The 18458-nt window shown below is 34.5% G+C and overlaps 6 protein-coding genes across 6 annotated transcripts; 4 read left to right on the top strand and 2 right to left on the bottom strand.

Moving 5' to 3' along the window:
• Positions 1-125: 125 nt before the first annotated feature.
• LOC116345320 (diacylglycerol kinase epsilon) lies at positions 126-3044 on the top strand. The gene is made up of 6 exons (XM_031774576.1): positions 126-533; positions 628-1102; positions 1187-1518; positions 1609-1818; positions 1896-2061; positions 2175-3044. The coding sequence occupies exons 1-6, from the start codon at positions 396-398 to the stop codon at positions 2441-2443; spliced, it is 1590 nt and encodes a 529-aa protein (XP_031630436.1). The 5' UTR covers positions 126-395; the 3' UTR covers positions 2444-3044.
• Positions 3036-5177, bottom strand: LOC116345321 (origin recognition complex subunit 4). Its single transcript, XM_031774578.1, has 4 exons — positions 4700-5177; positions 4127-4624; positions 3386-3934; positions 3036-3316 (listed from the first exon to the last, which is right to left on the bottom strand). Exons 1-4 carry the CDS (start codon positions 4883-4885, stop codon positions 3155-3157), a joined length of 1395 nt encoding a protein of 464 aa, XP_031630438.1. The 5' UTR covers positions 4886-5177; the 3' UTR covers positions 3036-3154.
• A 1900-nt stretch (positions 5178-7077) lies between these two features.
• On the top strand, positions 7078-8199 carry LOC116345043. The gene is made up of 2 exons (XM_031774074.1): positions 7078-7493; positions 7630-8199. The coding sequence occupies exons 1-2, from the start codon at positions 7244-7246 to the stop codon at positions 7722-7724; spliced, it is 345 nt and encodes a 114-aa protein (XP_031629934.1). The 5' UTR covers positions 7078-7243; the 3' UTR covers positions 7725-8199.
• A 186-nt stretch (positions 8200-8385) lies between these two features.
• Positions 8386-14149, top strand: LOC116345100 (zinc finger protein 761-like). Its single transcript, XM_031774157.1, has 9 exons — positions 8386-8633; positions 8709-9222; positions 9291-9613; positions 11324-11490; positions 11587-11733; positions 11813-13102; positions 13182-13286; positions 13351-13642; positions 13712-14149. The coding sequence occupies exons 2-9, from the start codon at positions 8736-8738 to the stop codon at positions 13994-13996; spliced, it is 3096 nt and encodes a 1031-aa protein (XP_031630017.1). The 5' UTR covers positions 8386-8633; positions 8709-8735; the 3' UTR covers positions 13997-14149.
• Positions 14150-14383: 234 nt separating this feature from the next.
• Positions 14384-16314, bottom strand: LOC116345101 (cryptochrome-2). The gene is made up of 3 exons (XM_031774159.1): positions 15964-16314; positions 15011-15904; positions 14384-14946 (listed from the first exon to the last, which is right to left on the bottom strand). Exons 1-3 carry the CDS (start codon positions 16197-16199, stop codon positions 14472-14474), a joined length of 1605 nt encoding a protein of 534 aa, XP_031630019.1. The 5' UTR covers positions 16200-16314; the 3' UTR covers positions 14384-14471.
• Positions 16315-17241: 927 nt separating this feature from the next.
• LOC116345341 lies at positions 17242-18227 on the top strand. The gene is made up of 2 exons (XM_031774611.1): positions 17242-17544; positions 17780-18227. Exons 1-2 carry the CDS (start codon positions 17311-17313, stop codon positions 18098-18100), a joined length of 555 nt encoding a protein of 184 aa, XP_031630471.1. The 5' UTR covers positions 17242-17310; the 3' UTR covers positions 18101-18227.
• The last annotated feature ends 231 nt before the right edge of the window (positions 18228-18458 follow it).

Here is an 18458-nt window from a genome sequence, read left to right as displayed (position 1 = left end):
AAACAAGTTCAAGAACGTTTTGATGCTATTGTGAGAAATGGCGACCTTGAAAAATAGTTGTCAGAATTTCCGATAGGGTGAATTCAAATCATACTATATCAAACAGCTCCCTCCATTGGATGACATTTGACATTTGAACAGAACTCAATGAAATTTAAGTCAGATTCTATAGACTTTATTTAACATTTCTGTTTCATTTTTGTTTGGTTTAATATTGCCTGCCAGTGCATTTTGTAAACAATTGATTTTCCTTTCGTCCATTTTTCTTTCACTTGTCGTGTTCCACAACACCGAATCGGTAATTATTCGCATCGATTGGTTGTGTGTATGTGATTTGGCCTCGCAGTTGAACGAATAAAAATCAATTAATTTTCACGGAGTTGACAAAATAAATCATGTTATTCGAAATATGCATCATATGTGCAATTGTGTTTGCTCTATGGATAATCGGAAAACTTTTAATGCTTTTTGATATTGTGCACGTACCAAAAAAACGAGTGCATATCTGGCGCCATGTAAAACATTTGAATCAAGTAAAGTTTATTCACTTTTTTAATATTATTTTTTGTTCATTTCTTCTTTTTTTTCACTCTCAAGAAATGAAAACACATTTTGTTTTTCTTGCAGGCATGCTATTGTTCGATATGCGAGATAATGTTAACGTCCAGTGGTTTTTACTGTGAAGCTTGCGGTGTTTGTTCCGATACATTGTGTATTACGACGGCTGACAAAGTGTTAAAATGTAAAGTGACCTCAACGGATTTGCAGAAAATCGATAAATCCGAACCAGTTGTGTGTGAACAACAGCATCTATGGATCAAAGGAAATTTAAGCCAATCATATACATGCTATATTTGTGATCGTGACGTTGATTATCATGGACGACCAGGATTGTATGGTTATCGATGTTGTTGGTGTCAGCGTAGCACCCATGTCAATTGCTTTGTTAAAACAGTCGATGACAAAGTCTGTGATTTTGGTACCTTTAAAGACATGATCATTCCACCGAACCATGTATTCGTAAAACAACGTCGTCTACATCGGCAAATTACAAACGTTGTGCAGCCCGATTGGCCCGATTGGCGGCCACTCATTGTTCTTGGTATGTCTTCATTTTTTGCTTCTTCTTGCGTTGAGTTTCCCTGTAAAAAAAATGTACAATTTCTCGCATCTCTCATTCTTGCAGCCAATAATAAATCGGGCGACAACACAGCCGATAATGTGATTGCTGTGTTCCGAAGTGTATTGAATCCCATTCAAATTTTCGAATTGAGTTCGACAGGACCGGCGGCAGCGCTAAATTTAATCAACAAAATTCGAACAGTTCAGTGTCGCATATTGGTGGCTGGCGGTGATGGCACAATCGGTTGGATTCTAAATGAAATTTCACGGAAAAATATTCAACCAATTCCCGAAGTATGCATCTTACCGATCGGGACCGGAAACGATTTATCTAGGGTTCTTGGCTGGGGCGGTGTTCCACCAGCCAATCTAAATACAGCTGAACTTTGTAAAAAAGTATGTGTTTGTAAAAATTGCATTTCGTTTGAAAAAAAAAAACAACATGACATATCATTTTATTCTTTTGTCTGATTTGCATGGTTACAGATTCGTAGTGCCGAAACAGTTCAATTAGATCGTTGGCTCATCGATATTGAAGGTCATTCGTCGCGACGATTACATATAAATTGGTTACCTCATCGTAAACTGAACATGTACAACTACTTTAGTGTGGGCGTTGATGCACAAGTCACATTCAATTTCCACAAAGCTCGAGAGAGCCCATTTTATATGATAAGTAGTCGAATTTTCAACAAGGTCAGTTTTATTGGTGGAATTTTATATATCCACAAATTTGCGCCGCTTTTTAAATAATGTTTAAATTTCTGTAACAGATTTTATATTTATGCTTTGGAACGCATCAAGTCGTTTTACCTGATTGTGTTGGCCTTGAGAAGAAAATTGATGTCTATTTGGATGGTGAAAAAATCGAATTGCCCGAACTGCAGGCGGTTGTTTGCTTGAACATTGATTCATGGGGAGCTGGAGTTAATTTATGGGGTAAAATACCTTTTCTTTTATTTATTTAGGAAGGATATGTCTTTAAAAGCAAACAAACAAAATTAGTGAAAAAAAAAATGATTGAAAATACTTTCATTTTTCGTTTTTCTTAGTAATGAGCGGCGATGACAGTGGACCGAAAATTGAGTCAAGTATATCGGATGGTGTGATTGAAGTGCTCGGCATTGTGTCGTCATTTCATATGGCCCAGCTACAAGTTGGACTCAATAAACCAATTCGTTTGGGTCAAGCGCGTAATGTGCGCATTCAAATGCGCGAATCATTTCCAGTTCAGGCGGACGGCGAACCCTGGATTCAAGCGCCTAGTGAGATAAATATCTCATGCAATGGACAAGCAAAAATGCTACAGTGTTCCTCCTAAATATATTTATTTATGAAAATATACAACAAAACACTAATTAATATATTATACAATGAATTCCACTTTTACCTGAAAGACCTAAGCACATTGAAGGTTGATTTCTCCTTACTTTTATTGGCTGCTTTATTTTATTTTAGTTTAAGTATTATTTTATTTTTATTTTTTGAAAATTAATTTAATTTCAACAAATAATTTTGGTGATAAAATATAATTTATTTAATGTAAATTTCAGTTACCCCACTAAATATAAGTCACGAAATCTCATTTTTATTTCTAACACACATTTGAAAAAATTGAACGTTTTATGTTTTTTCTTTGAGTTTGGCTCGATTTTGTTTGCAAAACGTTTGTAGCCTAAATGATATTTACCAAAATTTTAGAGAGAACAAAACAAAATGTAAATGTTTAAGTGCCATTCATCTACGTATTGTACTGTACTTAATTACTGCTAACAAATGAAATCAAATGCAAATGTTTTTGCGCATATTTTATAACTACCGATATAGAAACGATCGAATTTTTATTTTCTTGAAGTTGTGAACTTCAATTGGTCTCTATTCATTTCTAACGCTTACATGTGAATAAAAGATTCTATTGATAATGGTCTCTTTATTTTCAATTTTAAATTATGAAATGACATGCATTTTGAAATGTGAAAAAAATAAAACTTAAAACGTTTGATGTGAATAACTTAAGAATGATTAAATGAATTTAAGCCTGTGAACTGCTGGCCCATTGCATAATACGTGTGGGGAGATGTTTATAGTTTGCGACAGCCTTGTCAATATTTGCATTGGATATTTGAACTCGATGCATTTGGAATTCTTTCAATTCTTTTGAACTATTTCCAAACGGTACAATCAAACCCAAGTACTGTAAATAAAAGAACATGTTTTTCTTATAAATTTGCATTACGACATTATTATTTGCTTGTTCAATTACCCTGAGCACATCAAATGCTTTGAGAACGACGGCACGATCAGTTGGCCCTGTGATAAAATCGCCCGAACTTTGGAATTTATGCAAACGTGTTAAAATAATTTCAAAATTGAATGGATCACCGTCATAAATGTCATTGTGATGTTTGATTGCGATCATTAGTGACAATTCCAAAATCGATAAATCTCGCATTATATGCACTTTGCTATTGTTGTTCAAATAATCGTCGACAATGATGCGATGCAATAATGTGACCATTTTAGATGTGGTTGTTGTACATTTCTCATCATTCAGATCGTCAATCGATGAAAGTATACGAAATAATAGTGTCTTTTGAACGGCCAAAGTAGCATTGTGATCAAATAATGCTTCCAGATCGGTGGCCACCTCTTTTTTCGTACGCAATCCGTTAATTTCTTTGTTCCATTTTGTGATGAAATCCTTTTTGAATTGGTTCGCATAATCATTTACATCGAAATCGTGTCGCAGCAACATAATTTCGGATTGTTTTGAGTATTTTTTGGTAGTTCTATATTCGGTGTTATCGAATTTCTATATGAATAACAAAAAAAAAAAAACATTTTTTATTTTAGTATTTCGAAATGCGTCAAATGGCCGGAGCTGTCATAGTCACCGCAGAGGTGCAGGCACTTTTTTTGTAACCGACTCTTTTTATACATTTGCGCCGGCCCTTCTCCCGTACTAATAACGGCTCTGCGAAAAGCGCAGTATTAAAGTAGTTACCTTAAAATCTGGCAATTTCAATAAGTCCAAAAATGCTTCAATTTTCTCATCAACATCACAGATTTCATTGAATAGGAAAATTTGACGATGTGAAAATCGTGATTTGACACGCTTCTCAAGCAATTCAATAACATCTTGGCGTCGAGTTAGTCCAATAACACAAATCGGTGCCTGTGCCGATTGTGCCACATCGAATAAATTGTAAATCAACGTTTGATTACCGTGCGCACAAAATAAATCAAATTCTTCCAAAATGAAAATGACACTTTTTGACGAGCTACGATCACCGGATTTCAAACAATCCAATAAAAATGCCAAATTATCGGCGAACGTTGTGAACACTTTGCCATTGACAGCTGTTTCGAGTTTCATTTGTTTTGTGATGGATTTTAGTGCGGCCGCATCGTCAATATGAATATATCCATTGAGATTGACAACCATCGTGTTTGCACGGAACGAATCTTTGGTGAGTAATTTTGACAAAATCGACATAATCATCTACCGAATGATATACAATTTATTAATAAACAATTGAATCAAAATAGAAATAGTATTGTGTCAAAATCGACATACCGTTGATTTGCCACTGCCTGCTGTGCCAATGATTAGCGCCGAATTTGATTCGCCACATTCCGATGTGCGTGTTATTAAATCGTTGATGTGTCGATATTCGGATTCATTTCCAATGAATGTCGTGCGATCGGATTTTAAGCGATGTTTTAAAAATTTCACCGCCAAATCCATTTGTGTTTTACTCATTGATTTATCGAAAGATGAAAATAATGACAGTAAAAAAAGACACCACAAACAAAATGTTGATCGATGACTTTAATAAAGTAAACAGCGCTCTTCCCGCGTATTTTGAAAACTTGACAGATACACAAAACAGATAGAACAAACAAAGAGGTTATGTTGAACTTGAACTGAATTGCTGAAATGTATTCGATTGTATGTAGCGCCATCACAATAACAAATGGCAAATTGTATGCGAAACAGTAAAACATATGACTTTGAGAGAATGAACGTAAGCATAAGCATATATATGCTGTTGACTATGGCTTCGTATGCGCTTATCATGCATATCTACAATTGGTTGTTTGGTTCGTTTTCTTTGGTGTTTTTTTTTCTGTGCTGAATGCAAACCATAATAACAATCTGGATTGTGTGTCAAACCGAAATGAAAATATCTACCGTTCCCTGATGGATAAGCGAACAGCGTGAAAGAGATGAATAGCATGCGTACATATGACGTACGGCAAATCGTAGCTGCAAACGTGTACGAATCTCGGCTGCTGATGATGTAGACAACAACAACACACATATTGATGATTTGTTCAATGAAAGTTCCACCGTGTCAACGATGAGATAAATTAGAACTCGACACTTTACATTTGTTGATGTGTATACTGTATTGCTTCTGCTCAGATTTTCTTCGTATCGTTTCTTGTTTTGTTTTGTTGGAAGTTCTGTTGTAGCCACGTCCAATTGACAATTAGTTGTTGATTTAAAAAATAAAAGAAAAAAAAACGGCCAACTTGATATCACTCTTTGTTTGTATGTGTGTTTGTGTGCCTGAATGTAGTTGTACGCATCATACGTGTTCATAGGTTTGTCGACGCATACGGAAGCACAACAATTTTTATTTGTGCTGCGAATTTGGTTCATTCGTTCCGTGAACTTGTGCGCGTAAAAACTTTCGTAGACTTGATTTATAATTTTTTTTCTTCTTCGGTTTGGTCAATTCTTCTTGCTGGTTCAATTTATTGGTTAATTTTTTTCGTTCGTACAAAGAGGCTAAACATAAGGCTGAAATCATGGTCGAATTGAGCGGAAAAGATGATCCATTTCAACATGGTTTTCCAAATGTTGTATTCGTTTTGCCAGCCATCGTTGTTGCTGGTCTTGCCGGTAAGTAGTTTTACTTTGACGATAAATTTTCGATCACCTTTCTCTTTACAACATCATTTTCACACGGCTGTCTCAATATTCCAATGAAAAATGTTTTTCTGTAAATTTTACTATGAAATATTGATTAAAATTTCCATTTTGCTGCGTGCACCCACATAATGACGGTAATCAGTGATTTGATATCGATGTGTAAATAAGAGTTAGTCAACGTGAACGATATGAAAGTTTGACTCTCAATATATTGAATTCAATCCCATTGATAAATCACATGCAACTGATCGTAAATTGTTTCACATTTATGGGTAAAGTTCAATGAATCAACAATTACTTTTTTTTTATCCACAATATTGTACGTATGTTTACAATGTTCGCAAGTGTTCAATGCGCATCAATTGTGAAACATGCTGATTTTCTGGTAAATATTTACCAAGACAGAATGAACGAAACACAACAAAATTGACGAAAAAAGAATTGTATTATGAAATTAGAGCAAAAAGAAGATGTAAAAGAAACAGCGGCACGTTAAAATTTAAATACATTTGTTCATTTGGTGTCACAATCGTTATGAATCGCACGTGGAATGAAATTCATGGAGCAAAATTCCAATAGAAAATCATGAGTGACGTCTTGCCAACAGAGCATATTTCAAATTTGCGATGAAATTTGCAACCAAATCAATTCATTTTACAACCATTTTTCCATTTCTAATCGATTTTCAACAAAAACATTTATTCACGTTCACAACAAAGTTGAATAATTCGCAGAATTGAATTACATATGTCCCATTTGAATAAACCAATAAAATTTTGCGCTCGATTTTTAAGCACATATTTCCAAATAAATATACAATTGAAATCAAGAGCACACAATGACTTCCATGTATACTTCGAACAGGCCATTCCTTGCTTCAATATTGCACATTTAAATGTCATTAAAGCGAAAATAAATACGTTGCACGTTGTTGAACACCTTTAAATAAAAATGCAGAAAAAATTGTCGATTTGCTTGAACAAATAAAAAACACACTTTTTTGTGAACATTTCGAAAATACCATCGATACGATCGTCATCGTTCTTAATGAGCGAAATTCAGATCGCTCAAAAAAGAAAAAAATAATTACGAAATATCAGTCAAATGTTCTTCGTCGGTGATGGGTTTCAGTTGATCTCGAAAAAGTGATAAATCGTTTTTGTACTCGAAACAATACAAATGGCACCTCGTGATGAGTTGGAAAAATTAAAAAAATTACTCGAAAACCATGTCGCCAGTTCGGATGCAAATAGTTTTCGCCGAAATGTCGCACAATTTTTGGATCGATATGAAAGCCAACTCGAACCAGACGACCATGCTGAATTGGAACAGCTACTAAAAAATATGCGAACACCCGAAAAACTTATACCAACCTATCATGAATTTGTTCTGTTTATCGTTGTGTCAATTTTTATGATATCGATTTTTGGTGAGAAAAATTACAAGAATTTCAGCCACAAAATAAAAATAAAACATTTCAAATTTAAATTGAAAAAAAAAAAAAAAAAAAAAAATACTGTTATTGTTGAAAAAGTCGTTAATAATTAATTTTCTTATTCTTTTAGCATTTTTCGGCTATAAATTGTACAAGTCATTGACGGATCGACAACGAAGACGTGAGGAAAAATTGCGAGCCAAGAGCGCCAAAAAGAAGAAGTAAACGTTTCTAGTAATTATGAGAATCTGACGCAAAATTATACCAAAAACCAAATTATCGTGGCAGAATATTTGACAAATTAATATCCGGAAAATGCATAAAATTATCAATTAAAACAAGGCGCCTACAGATCATTCATTCGATTTTTTTTTTTTAAACAAATTTACAACAATTGCTGATGGCAATAATGTATTTCTTATCATCGCTTTGACTAAATGTCTATTTATATTACACAATAGCCGATTATCTTGAAGATTTATTTCCATCTATTTTTATCACCAAACGAAATAATTTGGTAGTAATCTTTTACATAAAATCAAAACTTCCAAACTGTTTGCAAAACTGCGAAAACAATTCATAACATTCCCCTATTTATGTAAGAGAATTTAAAACAAAACAAAACATATTTTTTGTATTTATAAATGAAATGAAGAAACAAAATAGTAAAATATAATCATTCCGATTGACATAAAGAAAATGGATAATAAACGTTTATGTACAATTTTATCCGTATATATATTTAAAAAAACAATGTGGATTTTTTTTAAAATAAATGTGTATTTGATTATTTAAAAAATGTATTGTTGTTATTTTTCCGATAGGGATTCATATATTAGGTATGTAATGGAACTGTCAAAATACCATTTGTCAGTGTCAACAAACATCTTGAAATGATAGAAAATATCTTCCATTTCTTCAGATTCTCTTTATTGTGTAAATAGATAAATTACAAATCGATTGTATTTGAAAAAAGAACTTTTTTGCCAAAAACATTGGAATGTTTTTTTTTTAAATAAAAAGTAAAAAGCGAGTTAAAAAGCGAGTTCGATGTAAATACCGATCACATTCAGTTTAAATTTAGGCCACATGTACATCACAACATAGAGGATAGCCTGTATTTTTGTTCACATTGTAAGTATTTGTGTGTATGGCAAGTAAAAAACCGATTCGAATTCATTCAAATGACTGTTATGATTTGTTGACCAGCTGCTGCGGACGATCGAACAAATTACAATGAAAACAACTAAAAAAAATCGATGTCAATGTTGTAACAAAACGTTGACTACTGATTATCGCTTGGTTTTTGGCGATGAAGGAAAAACACATAATATTGCAACACTTTTACACGATTACATCGGTAAATCGTTACATGAACAGGATGGAAATACATATGCTATATGTGATTTGTGTTGGCAACAGTTGTTACAATACAATGATTTTAAGCAAAAATGCCTTCGAGCGAATGAGATGTCCAGTGACGAAGAACAAGAAGAAGATGAAGAAGGAGAAGAAGAAGAAGTCAAAGACGAAAATCTGGCGAATACATTGAATTATGAGGACAGTGAATATCTGGATGAATCTCAATGTGATGGCGACTATGAAATGAAGGTTGAATATTTGGAAGAAAATGATTTTGCAAATGAATGGGATAATGAGAAGAAAACAATTCCGTTTGATTTTACATCGGTTCTTGTGAAACCCATTTTTATGTTGGAAATTGGTAAGATCAATTCAAATTGTCAGTGTTCCTGATTCGTGACTTAAATTTCTTTCAATGTGCGTCCACAGATAATGCCGATGATTTAGTAAGAATCAAGCAGAAAATTTCACTTGGAATACCACGACATGATCTTAAAACAAAAATGCGATGTGGTAAAAAAGGTGGTGAGAATTTGGATGTCGAAAAAATTGCCACATCTGACGATTTAATCAATATTTTGGAGGATAATTATCAATGTGAAAGTTCATATTCGAAAAAGAGCCGCGAGAACGACAGTACCAATGACATTGATCTCATAAACGATGCTCAACCGGCCGACATTAGTGAATATTTAAAATCCATTGCTTCAATCACATACGAAGAGTCATATGAAAATTTCATCAATTGCATGGTACGCCTTTATTCACAGCAATGAAATCCCTACTACCGTGCTAGATGGTGTCGACACGAGTGGACGGATTTTTAAATTTATTTGAACGACGCCATGTTACTATACAGGGGGAGGAAAAATTTTTAAGCCTGACATATAGACGGCACTAGTTACAAATTGTTCTTGTGCTGTAATTGACGTACGAACTGTCAATAGTATTGCAGAAAAAAATTGAGTTGATATCTGTCGTCGTTTGTTTTCAACAGCATTGCATACCAAGTAACCTCGATATTTTTGAAAAAATGGATAAAATCGAATATCGTGCGGTGATTAAGTTTCTCACAAAAGAAGGTGTGACACCAAAGGATATCAATGATCGCTTGCGTGCTGTTTATGGGGTCCTTGCCCCATCGTATGCCACAGTAAAACTATGGGCAAAACAATTCAAGTGGGGTAGAGAATCATTGGAAGATGATCCTCATACAGGTCGACCAATTGAAGCAACAGCTTCAGATGTAGTGCAAAAAATTGAACATCACGTGCACGAAAATCCTCGAATGAGCAAGAAAGTGTTAGCAGCAATGTTTGACATCTCAGAGAAGAGTATTTACAACATACTTCATGAAAAATTGCACATGAGAAAGGTTTGCTCGCGATGGATTCCAAGAACGTTGAACAAATCCCAAAAAGAAGAACGAATTGCTGCTGCACACGAGTTTCTCGAGTTGTTGGAATGGAATGAAACGGACACATTTGAGGGAATAGTGACTGGCGACGAAACCTGGATCCACTACTATGATCCAGAGCTCAAATCACAGACGATGGAATGGCACAAACGTGGTGAACCAGCATCGAAAGTGCCACGCAAACAAATTGCCACAAACAAAGTAATGGCCTCTGTATTCTGGGATGCCAAAGGCATATTATTGGTTGAATTCCTTCCAAAGAATACCACAGTCACGGGCTATTATTATGCACAACAAATGCATAGATTGCGTAAAGCGATCAGAGAAAAGCGTCCTGGTTTGCTCACTCGAAAAGTTCTTCTTTTGCATGACAATGCACCGCCTCACAAATCATTGCTTGCACAAGCTGCCATCAGGGAATGTGGGTTCGAACAACTCCACCATCCACCGTATTCTCCAGATCTGGCCCCCAGCGACTATTTCCTGTTCCCAAACACCAAAAGATATCTAAAGGGGAAGCAATATGAGTCCGAAGAAGAGATATCGAACGATATTTTCAACGTATGGGAGGACAAAGATGCCGAGTGGTTTGAAGGAGGAATTGAAGCATTGAAGCATCGATATGAAAGTGTCATTCGTGTTCATGGAGACTACTTTGAATAATAAATATAGTCATTTAAAAATACAATGTGTGTTTCTATATCAGGCTTAAAAATTTTTCCTCCCCCTGTACTTGTCCATTACAACGTACATGTAACAGAAGAAACACACAGTCCATGTCCACGCTAGTGGACATAAACGATTTGAACCGTCAATGTGAACTAGATCAAGTATAGAACTTTACATAGGATCATATACGATGAATATGGATTACACAGTCTGTTTCAAAATACCGTCACCAATGTCGACACCATTTGACATCAACATTTTGACAGTAAAAATATGTGTTATTGTTGTTGTCGTTTCATTGCTGTGCCTTTATTTAAATTATTTAAATGTCAACATCTATTCAATCATCGATGCTGTTTCTTTTATTTAACAAAAGCTTTGCTCCGAGGAGATAATGAGTCAACAGCATTTGATATATCACATAAATGAAAGTCATACACTGGCCGATGGCGTTTTATGTATATTTGACGAAAATTGCCCACCATTTGATGATTTGGTTAAAGTCCAAGAGCATATTTTTCACGAGCATGTCGATTTAATACCGTACGTTGTTTTAAAATTAAATTAACTTTTTTTTAGACTTTTTAAATGGAATTTAATGCAACAAAGGACCAAAATTAATAATTGAAATATTTCCAGAACACAACTTTGTCTCACTTGCCAAACGTGCGAGAACACGTTTAAGTCATCGGTACAATTTGGAAAGCATATGTGCCTAACAATCGAAGATGAAAGTACGGATTTTCAATGTGCCACCTGTGATAAAAAATTAAATTCAAAAAAACGGTAAAGATTACAATTTTTTTTCTTTTCACAAAAATCTTTTTAAATTTGTTTAACCGATTTTTTTTTTTCAAAATTCTAGATATCTATTCCACACGCAATTTCATTTAAAAAAAGCGCGTCCAAAAATCTGTATAATTTGCGAGCTCAAATTTGAAAAAGAAGAATCATTTTATAATCATGTGATGTTCTCGCACGAACGTGTCTATGAATATTTTTGTGTGGAATGTGATAAAAGTTTTTCCTCGAATTTTCGACTGGAATTGCACATTCGATCCCATCACACAAAGCGAACGGTGCAATGCAGCGCATGTGATAAGACATTTGTCGATAAAAATATGCTGGATGAGCATACGTGCATACGAGCACAAACCGAAAAATCACTTGAATGTCCTGTTTGTAGGAAGGTGTACAGTCGATCATCACGATTGAGAAAGCATATGACATCACATGAACGATTGCAAGAGAATAGTGTGCTTATTTGCGAACCATGTTCGATGGTCTTCGGCGGTATTGAAGACATTGATGAGCATTGTAATCGATCACATGACGAGGATACTGTGAGAATCATAAAAAAGAATGTCTTATATGTTGTTTGCTGTGAATATTGTGAATTCGCTTTTATTGACAATGAAAAATTGGCAAAACATAAAGAAAGCCATTTAAATGATGAAAAACCATTTAAATGTGGATATTGTATGGCTTGTTATGAGACATATAGCAAATTGAAAACCCATAAAAACACACACCTTAGTCAACAGGTAAAGTTTCCAGTGCAACGGCAATACATGTGCGACGTGGAAGAATGTTGGAAACCATATCGACACTGGAGCGATCTAACGAATCATCGAAAAACTGTACATTTGATAAATCCATCGATTTATAAATGCAACGATTGTGAAGAAACTTTCTATCAAAGTTGGAATTTCAGCTATCACAAGAAAACCGTGCATCCCATGTCAACAATGAAATGTGACGAATGCGATTTTGAATGTACAACCAAGCCCAGTTTGAAATCTCATCAAAAAAGAGTGCATTCATGTAACACAGAACCGCCGTTAACAGCTAAATCAGTGGCACCGAAACCGAAAAAGAAGGTGCCGGAAGCTGATCAATTTTTCAAAGAATTAGATGGAGCAATCGTGTGTAATATTTGTGAAAAACAATTGGCATCACGTAACAGCGCCCGTTCACACATTGAAATGATCCACTTGAAAGTGAAAAATTATGCATGTGAAAAATGCGGCAAGGAATTTTATCTGAAAAAAGACTATATCGACCACAAACGATTACATACAGCCGAAACACCGTATGAATGCGCGATATGCGAGAGAAAATTTCGAACAGCATCAATGCTCAACGAACATCGAAAGTAAGACACTTTTTTTTTTGCTTTCATTTTTATTTCATTTAATTTAATAATTATTGATGATTTCTTTGTTGATTAATAGATCGCATTCCAACAACCGACCATATGGTTGTCCGTATTGTGCGGCAACATTCAAACGTGCATACGTATTGAAAAATCACATAAAACAACACATCGGAATTAAAGGGTATGTAACTGAAAAATCTTATCCAAATGACACTAGACATTACTCAAATCATTGCATCCGTTAGGTTTCCATGTACCGTCGAACATTGTAAAAAGGAATATCGAACGCAATGGGAATTAAATAGTCATCATCGGTTAAAGCATTCTAAATCAGATTCAAACGTGCGTCCACCGATAATTTGCAATCAAATGGACGCAGATTCGTTCGATTCATACGAAGGAAAGACTTTAAAACGACCAAACAATCAAACCGTCAACCGTTCATCGAAGAAAAAGGCAAGAAAATCACCAACAAAGAAAAAACAACAAACGAAAAATCAAAAAATAATTTATGTGATGCCTGGACCCGTTGAATATGTAAATTGGAACCATGTAATTTAGTTGAAGAAAATAAAATTAACAAATAATTCGTTTATTCAAATGCAGGATACAACACCAGCGGAATCGACTGAAACTGTTTTTGAAAAACAAACAGCGACCAATGAAGATGATCACAATTACTTAGCAGCAGAAAATAATTCAAAAACAAATGTCTTTTATGTGGTCAATCCACAAATGACATCCAACTCAACTACTAATGAAATTCAATCATCGAATATGCATGAGGTCATGCCAACCACTATTTTGGTTTGTAATCCCAATTTTACGATCATGGATGTGGCCGCCATTCAAACAATTAACAATGATGAAACTCAAGCGAGAATTTCTTAACCTATTTTTTAGATTATTTATTGAATGTGATTTTATTGCGATTTTTTTATTGGAATATTTGAAAATGTATAGAGAATTAAAATAAAAACGACGGCCGGTTATGTTCGACCAATTTAAAATATTAAAGACCTCAGCACCGGTCGATGCATCCAATTTTGAAAAAAAAGAGCATTTAATATCTTTATTTATCGCAACAAATTTAATGCTGATGTGTCATTTTCAGATCCTGTATCGTCCATTGGTTGTCGGCCAAGCTATTCTGTATTTTTTATATGTTTAATAATCTTTTTTTCTCAGATAAAAGTGTTGGTTTTTATTTTGATTACTTTTCTTACCATTGCCATGCCTAGGCCTATAAACAGTTTTTATGGTCATACACTTTACGTATACATAAATTAAATTTCATGACAATTTATTAAATCGTAAAATGAAAACTTTACACGAAAATTACATTTTTTGCCAGAAAATTACATTTTTAATCAGAGTCCTCCTGTTTGATTTCAATCTTGAGTGGCTTATGAGTTTCTTCTTTAACAAATACTTTTTCAGATGGTTCGCCTTCATCACGTCTTCCATTATGAACATCATATGCTCGTTTCATACGACCTTTGTTGAGATCTTGAGCCACTTCATGAATAACAATGCGTTTCGGATAATCTTTTCCAATTTCACAATGGAACCGACGTTGTTCACCTACTGTTGCTTTCCATGGTTCGTAAATAAATTGACTCGGATATTCTTTCAATTCTGGACAATATTTTCGAATGTAATTTCCAAAGGGATCGGTTTTCTTTCCAAACGCAACCGGCGAATAAACACGAAAATATTGATAGAAAAATGCTGAAGCTGACAACCACATCCAATTACCGGCATTAAGTGCCCAATCAGCATCAAGTAATAATTCTTCAAAAACGTGTTGCCCTTGCTCCCATGATATCCATAAATCGCCTCTGAAATTTGGAATTGAAAGTGAGTTTTAATACGAAATGAATAAATGCGTCACAAGTAATTAACCGTGTCAAGAAGCAAGCGACAGCATGTCGGGCCAAATGATGGATCCATCCTTCAGTTCTGAGCTGCCGCATTATTGCATCGATGAATGGATATCCAGTTTTACCGTGTGCCCAGGCGTCCAGCAATTCTTGATCAAATTTCCATGGTATTTGGCGACAAATTTTATTGCCAACCATCTTATCGAAATTTGGACCGGCAGCAGCGGCCGCATAATAAAATTCTCGCCACATCAACTGGCCCATTAACGATACCGGTGGTTGGGTGTGTTTCTCTTTTTTACTCAATATTGCTTTCAATTTATGATAAAATAGTCGTGAACTTAAACAGCCGAATGAAAAATACGGACTGAGGACCGTTGTACTTGGTTCTATAGAATTTGGTGATGTTTTTGGCTTCTCAAAATCACAGATCCATTCCTTTCGGCTTAACATTTTTTCCATTCGATCGAGTGCTTCATTTTCACCACCGGGAAATTTATTTGGACCCAATGTTGATTCATCCATCGGCAGCTCATTCAATTCGGGTAAATCGTAACATGATGCATTCGCCTTCTCTTTGGTGTCTTTCGGTGGCCGATGTTCTAGCTTCATTTTGTGTTTGTCGGTGATTTCGAGTGCCGGCTGAACATTTATTCTCTCGACAAGTGACACAAATGATTGGTACCGCATTATAACCTCATTATTGTTACTTTGCAACACATAGTACGGATTATAAATGGTATGCGAATGAAATTCTTCAAGTTTTACGTTACACTTATCGGCATTCACTTTTACCAATGCATCACGACGTTGATTGAACGGTTCGATTTCTGCTTCGAATGTCATGAGCGTTACATTCCACTCTTTGAATAGACGAGGAAATTCTTCTTTTGGCGTTCCCCGGATCACGTACAATCTTGAAGAAATGCTTTGAAATTAGAAGAAATGAAATGGAACGAAAAGAATGACGGTTACCGTGTGTTTAACGTTTTTAGATTTTCATCAAGTTGTACGAGTGATTGGTGTAAAAATCGCCATTTGTTTGCGCTCATTCGCCAGAACTGTGTCCATTCTGGATCAAGGATGTAGATTGGTCGTAGTACGTAGTCTTTGTTCTTTTGTACAGCATCGATTGCTGCAATCAATGCTGGATTATCATGTATTCGCAAACCTTTTCGAAACCAATGGATAACTGACTTTCGTTTTTCCATTCTTATTGTGTTTTAAACTTTTTTAAACTTATTTTCTATAATTTATAGTTAAATTTAGAATGTGAAATTTGAAAATTTCAATTAGCTCCAATATAAACCAAACGTTTGACGTCAAAATAAAATACAAACTGTTTTTAAATAGTTTTGACACTTACAATGCCAACTGCGACGTAGAAATAGCGCGCAAAATACTAGTTCTCATAATTTTTTAAAATTTGAGGTTATGGCACCAGTAGCGCAATATTTAAAGAACAAACATTTTTTTATTTAAGAATCAATTCTTCGTTATACTTAACTAAAATTCCATTTTATAGCAAAAAAAATGAAAAATAAAAAAAAATCATCGTGGAAATGATATTGTGTCTTTTCTTGTGTCTTTTCTCGCCAAGCAATACTTGTAAATATCGATCGAAACCGATGCAAAAACCGTCCTTTGTTGCCAATACGATTGCAAATTGGTCTGGAATTGATGATTTTAAAATGTCATAATAATCCTCATATACACTGCCACCGGTCGATTCCTCACCAACAAGTCAGTAGCTTCAACCAATTGATCGTGCTTATGTCTTCCCATCAGAACGATAACCAATGCTAATTTCTGCTAAAGTAGAATTGCAACAAAAATTAACCGTATAAACTGTATTTATCGGGGTCACAGTTAATGTTTAAAATAAAAATTAAAACAAGTCAAAAGCATTAATTGGGAAGATAATGTTAGTCTGAGGGTTCAATCGATATTTTTGTGTATAACGATGAAAAAGACATCGAATAAAACGGGTAAGTAACGATTCACTTTTTGTATAATGTCAATGGCCAGCATTATTTTGTTTTTGCTTGAAATTGAACCAAATTTAGAAATCCAACTGACTTGGATGGCATTTTTTGTGTGTCAAATGAAATGAAGCAAAAGAAATAAGCTAGAAATAATCGTAAAGGTGAATGACAAAAGAACATTCTATTATTTTAGAATTATGCGGGACAATTTTCAAGTATAAATACTATCGCACACCGTGTAAACTACATCTAATCGATGTTTGGACACAAGATAAGAAAGTGAACAATTTGCATAGCTCTTTTCAATTTGATAAATTAAACAAAAATCTCACGAATCATGTCATCGAAAATTGTATCGAAATATCTATCGCTTTGTTTGCTGTTGACCGTTTTTGATTATTGTTTGTGCAGTAATAGTAACACAATAAGTTCCGAAACGCCTGGATTCTTTTTGAAAGTAACCAAAAATGTACCACGATTGGGACGACGATCACATCAGCTCAGCGATTTTGAAAATTTCTTTTTGAAGACATCAAAGAGTGTGCCACGCATTGGACGATCGGATAATAATGTGAGTTATTTGGAACAATGATTGCAATCATATAAACTAATATTATTCAATAAGAAAACGTTAATTGAGTAAAAAACACTTTTTTGTCTTATAAATATTTTTTTATTAACGTTTTCTTATTCGTTTATGTCTCATAGTCCTCAAAAACTTAATTATTTTATTTAATTATAAAATATTTTCTGTTAACTTAAGTGATGACAAAATAAAAAAAAGCGAATTTATTGTGTCATTATAGATGGAAGGTATGGATAAGCGTGATGTTAAACACTACAACAGTGTTCAACCATTCGATTCAAAGTCGTTGCATCATTTATTGGCTACCGAAGATGTGAACGAGAATGACATAAAATTCATTTCATGGGACAGTTTCGATCTTGCACTAGAGAATGATGAAGGTTTGTTCTCAAAACTCCTATCTTTGGCCAACGATGAACTAAGTATGCCGATGTTGGCTCAAAAATTGGTCCAAGATACCTTCGTTCCGCTGCCAAAATCACAAAATCCAGTCGACAGTTATTTTTATCGAATAACTCGTGATGCAACACAACACGAATGAAATTTCCGCCCGATGAATTCAAAACGATAATCTTTGATGCGTCAAGCGAAATTTTCAAACTGAACAAAATTTATATGTTTCGCATTATTGCTAAGATTTAATAAACTATAACGGCTTTGAAAACTGATTTCTCTGTGTTTTACTATTCTATCCTTATTAATATTAAAATCGAACACAAAGTCAAGAGTGTAGTTTTTGAAGTTTGAAAATCTCACATAAATATGATATAAACATCATTTGAATCGCTTGCATATAGAATGTTCCCACTTTTTGCCGCGTTTCGTAATATGTATGTTTACCTTGCTCAGCCATATCCATTGCGTGACTTAGTCTCTGTGCCTGTGTGTGCAATGTGTGT

The sequence above is a fragment of the Contarinia nasturtii genome, unplaced genomic scaffold (genome assembly GCF_009176525.2).
Source record: "Contarinia nasturtii isolate CC-2019 unplaced genomic scaffold, AAFC_CNas_1.1 Cnas_scaffold_1240, whole genome shotgun sequence".
Classification (NCBI taxonomy): domain Eukaryota; kingdom Metazoa; phylum Arthropoda; class Insecta; order Diptera; family Cecidomyiidae; genus Contarinia; species Contarinia nasturtii.
Note: the sequence above shows the minus strand (reverse complement) of the source record. Positions and strands in the feature narration are given on the sequence as shown.

Excerpts from the sequence above, each read along its gene's own strand:
- LOC116345320 (XM_031774576.1), top strand. The coding sequence starts at position 396 with ATGTTATTCGAAATATGCATCATATGTGCAATTGTGTTTGCTCTATGG. Across the intron at positions 534-627 it reads ATGTAAAACATTTGAATCAA|GCATGCTATTGTTCGATATG; the intron begins GTAAAGTTTATT and ends TTTTTCTTGCAG. Across the intron at positions 1,819-1,895 it reads GTAGTCGAATTTTCAACAAG|ATTTTATATTTATGCTTTGG; the intron begins GTCAGTTTTATT and ends TTTCTGTAACAG.
- LOC116345321 (XM_031774578.1), bottom strand. The coding sequence starts at position 4,885 with ATGAGTAAAACACAAATGGATTTGGCGGTGAAATTTTTAAAACATCGC. Across the intron at positions 3,935-4,126 it reads TGAAATTGCCAGATTTTAAG|AAATTCGATAACACCGAATA; the intron begins GTAACTACTTTA and ends TTATTCATATAG. Across the intron at positions 3,317-3,385 it reads AAGCATTTGATGTGCTCAGG|TACTTGGGTTTGATTGTACC; the intron begins GTAATTGAACAA and ends TTTTATTTACAG.
- LOC116345043 (XM_031774074.1), top strand. The coding sequence starts at position 7,244 with ATGGCACCTCGTGATGAGTTGGAAAAATTAAAAAAATTACTCGAAAAC. Across the intron at positions 7,494-7,629 it reads TTTTATGATATCGATTTTTG|CATTTTTCGGCTATAAATTG; the intron begins GTGAGAAAAATT and ends TTATTCTTTTAG.
- LOC116345100 (XM_031774157.1), top strand. The coding sequence starts at position 8,736 with ATGAAAACAACTAAAAAAAATCGATGTCAATGTTGTAACAAAACGTTG. Across the intron at positions 11,491-11,586 it reads GAGCATGTCGATTTAATACC|AACACAACTTTGTCTCACTT; the intron begins GTACGTTGTTTT and ends AAATATTTCCAG. Across the intron at positions 11,734-11,812 it reads AAATTAAATTCAAAAAAACG|ATATCTATTCCACACGCAAT; the intron begins GTAAAGATTACA and ends TCAAAATTCTAG.
- LOC116345101 (XM_031774159.1), bottom strand. The coding sequence starts at position 16,199 with ATGGAAAAACGAAAGTCAGTTATCCATTGGTTTCGAAAAGGTTTGCGA. Across the intron at positions 15,905-15,963 it reads CTAAAAACGTTAAACACACG|ATTGTACGTGATCCGGGGAA; the intron begins GTAACCGTCATT and ends CATTTCTTCAAG. Across the intron at positions 14,947-15,010 it reads GTCGCTTGCTTCTTGACACG|AGGCGATTTATGGATATCAT; the intron begins GTTAATTACTTG and ends TCCAAATTTCAG.
- LOC116345341 (XM_031774611.1), top strand. The coding sequence starts at position 17,311 with ATGTCATCGAAAATTGTATCGAAATATCTATCGCTTTGTTTGCTGTTG. Across the intron at positions 17,545-17,779 it reads TTGGACGATCGGATAATAAT|ATGGAAGGTATGGATAAGCG; the intron begins GTGAGTTATTTG and ends GTGTCATTATAG.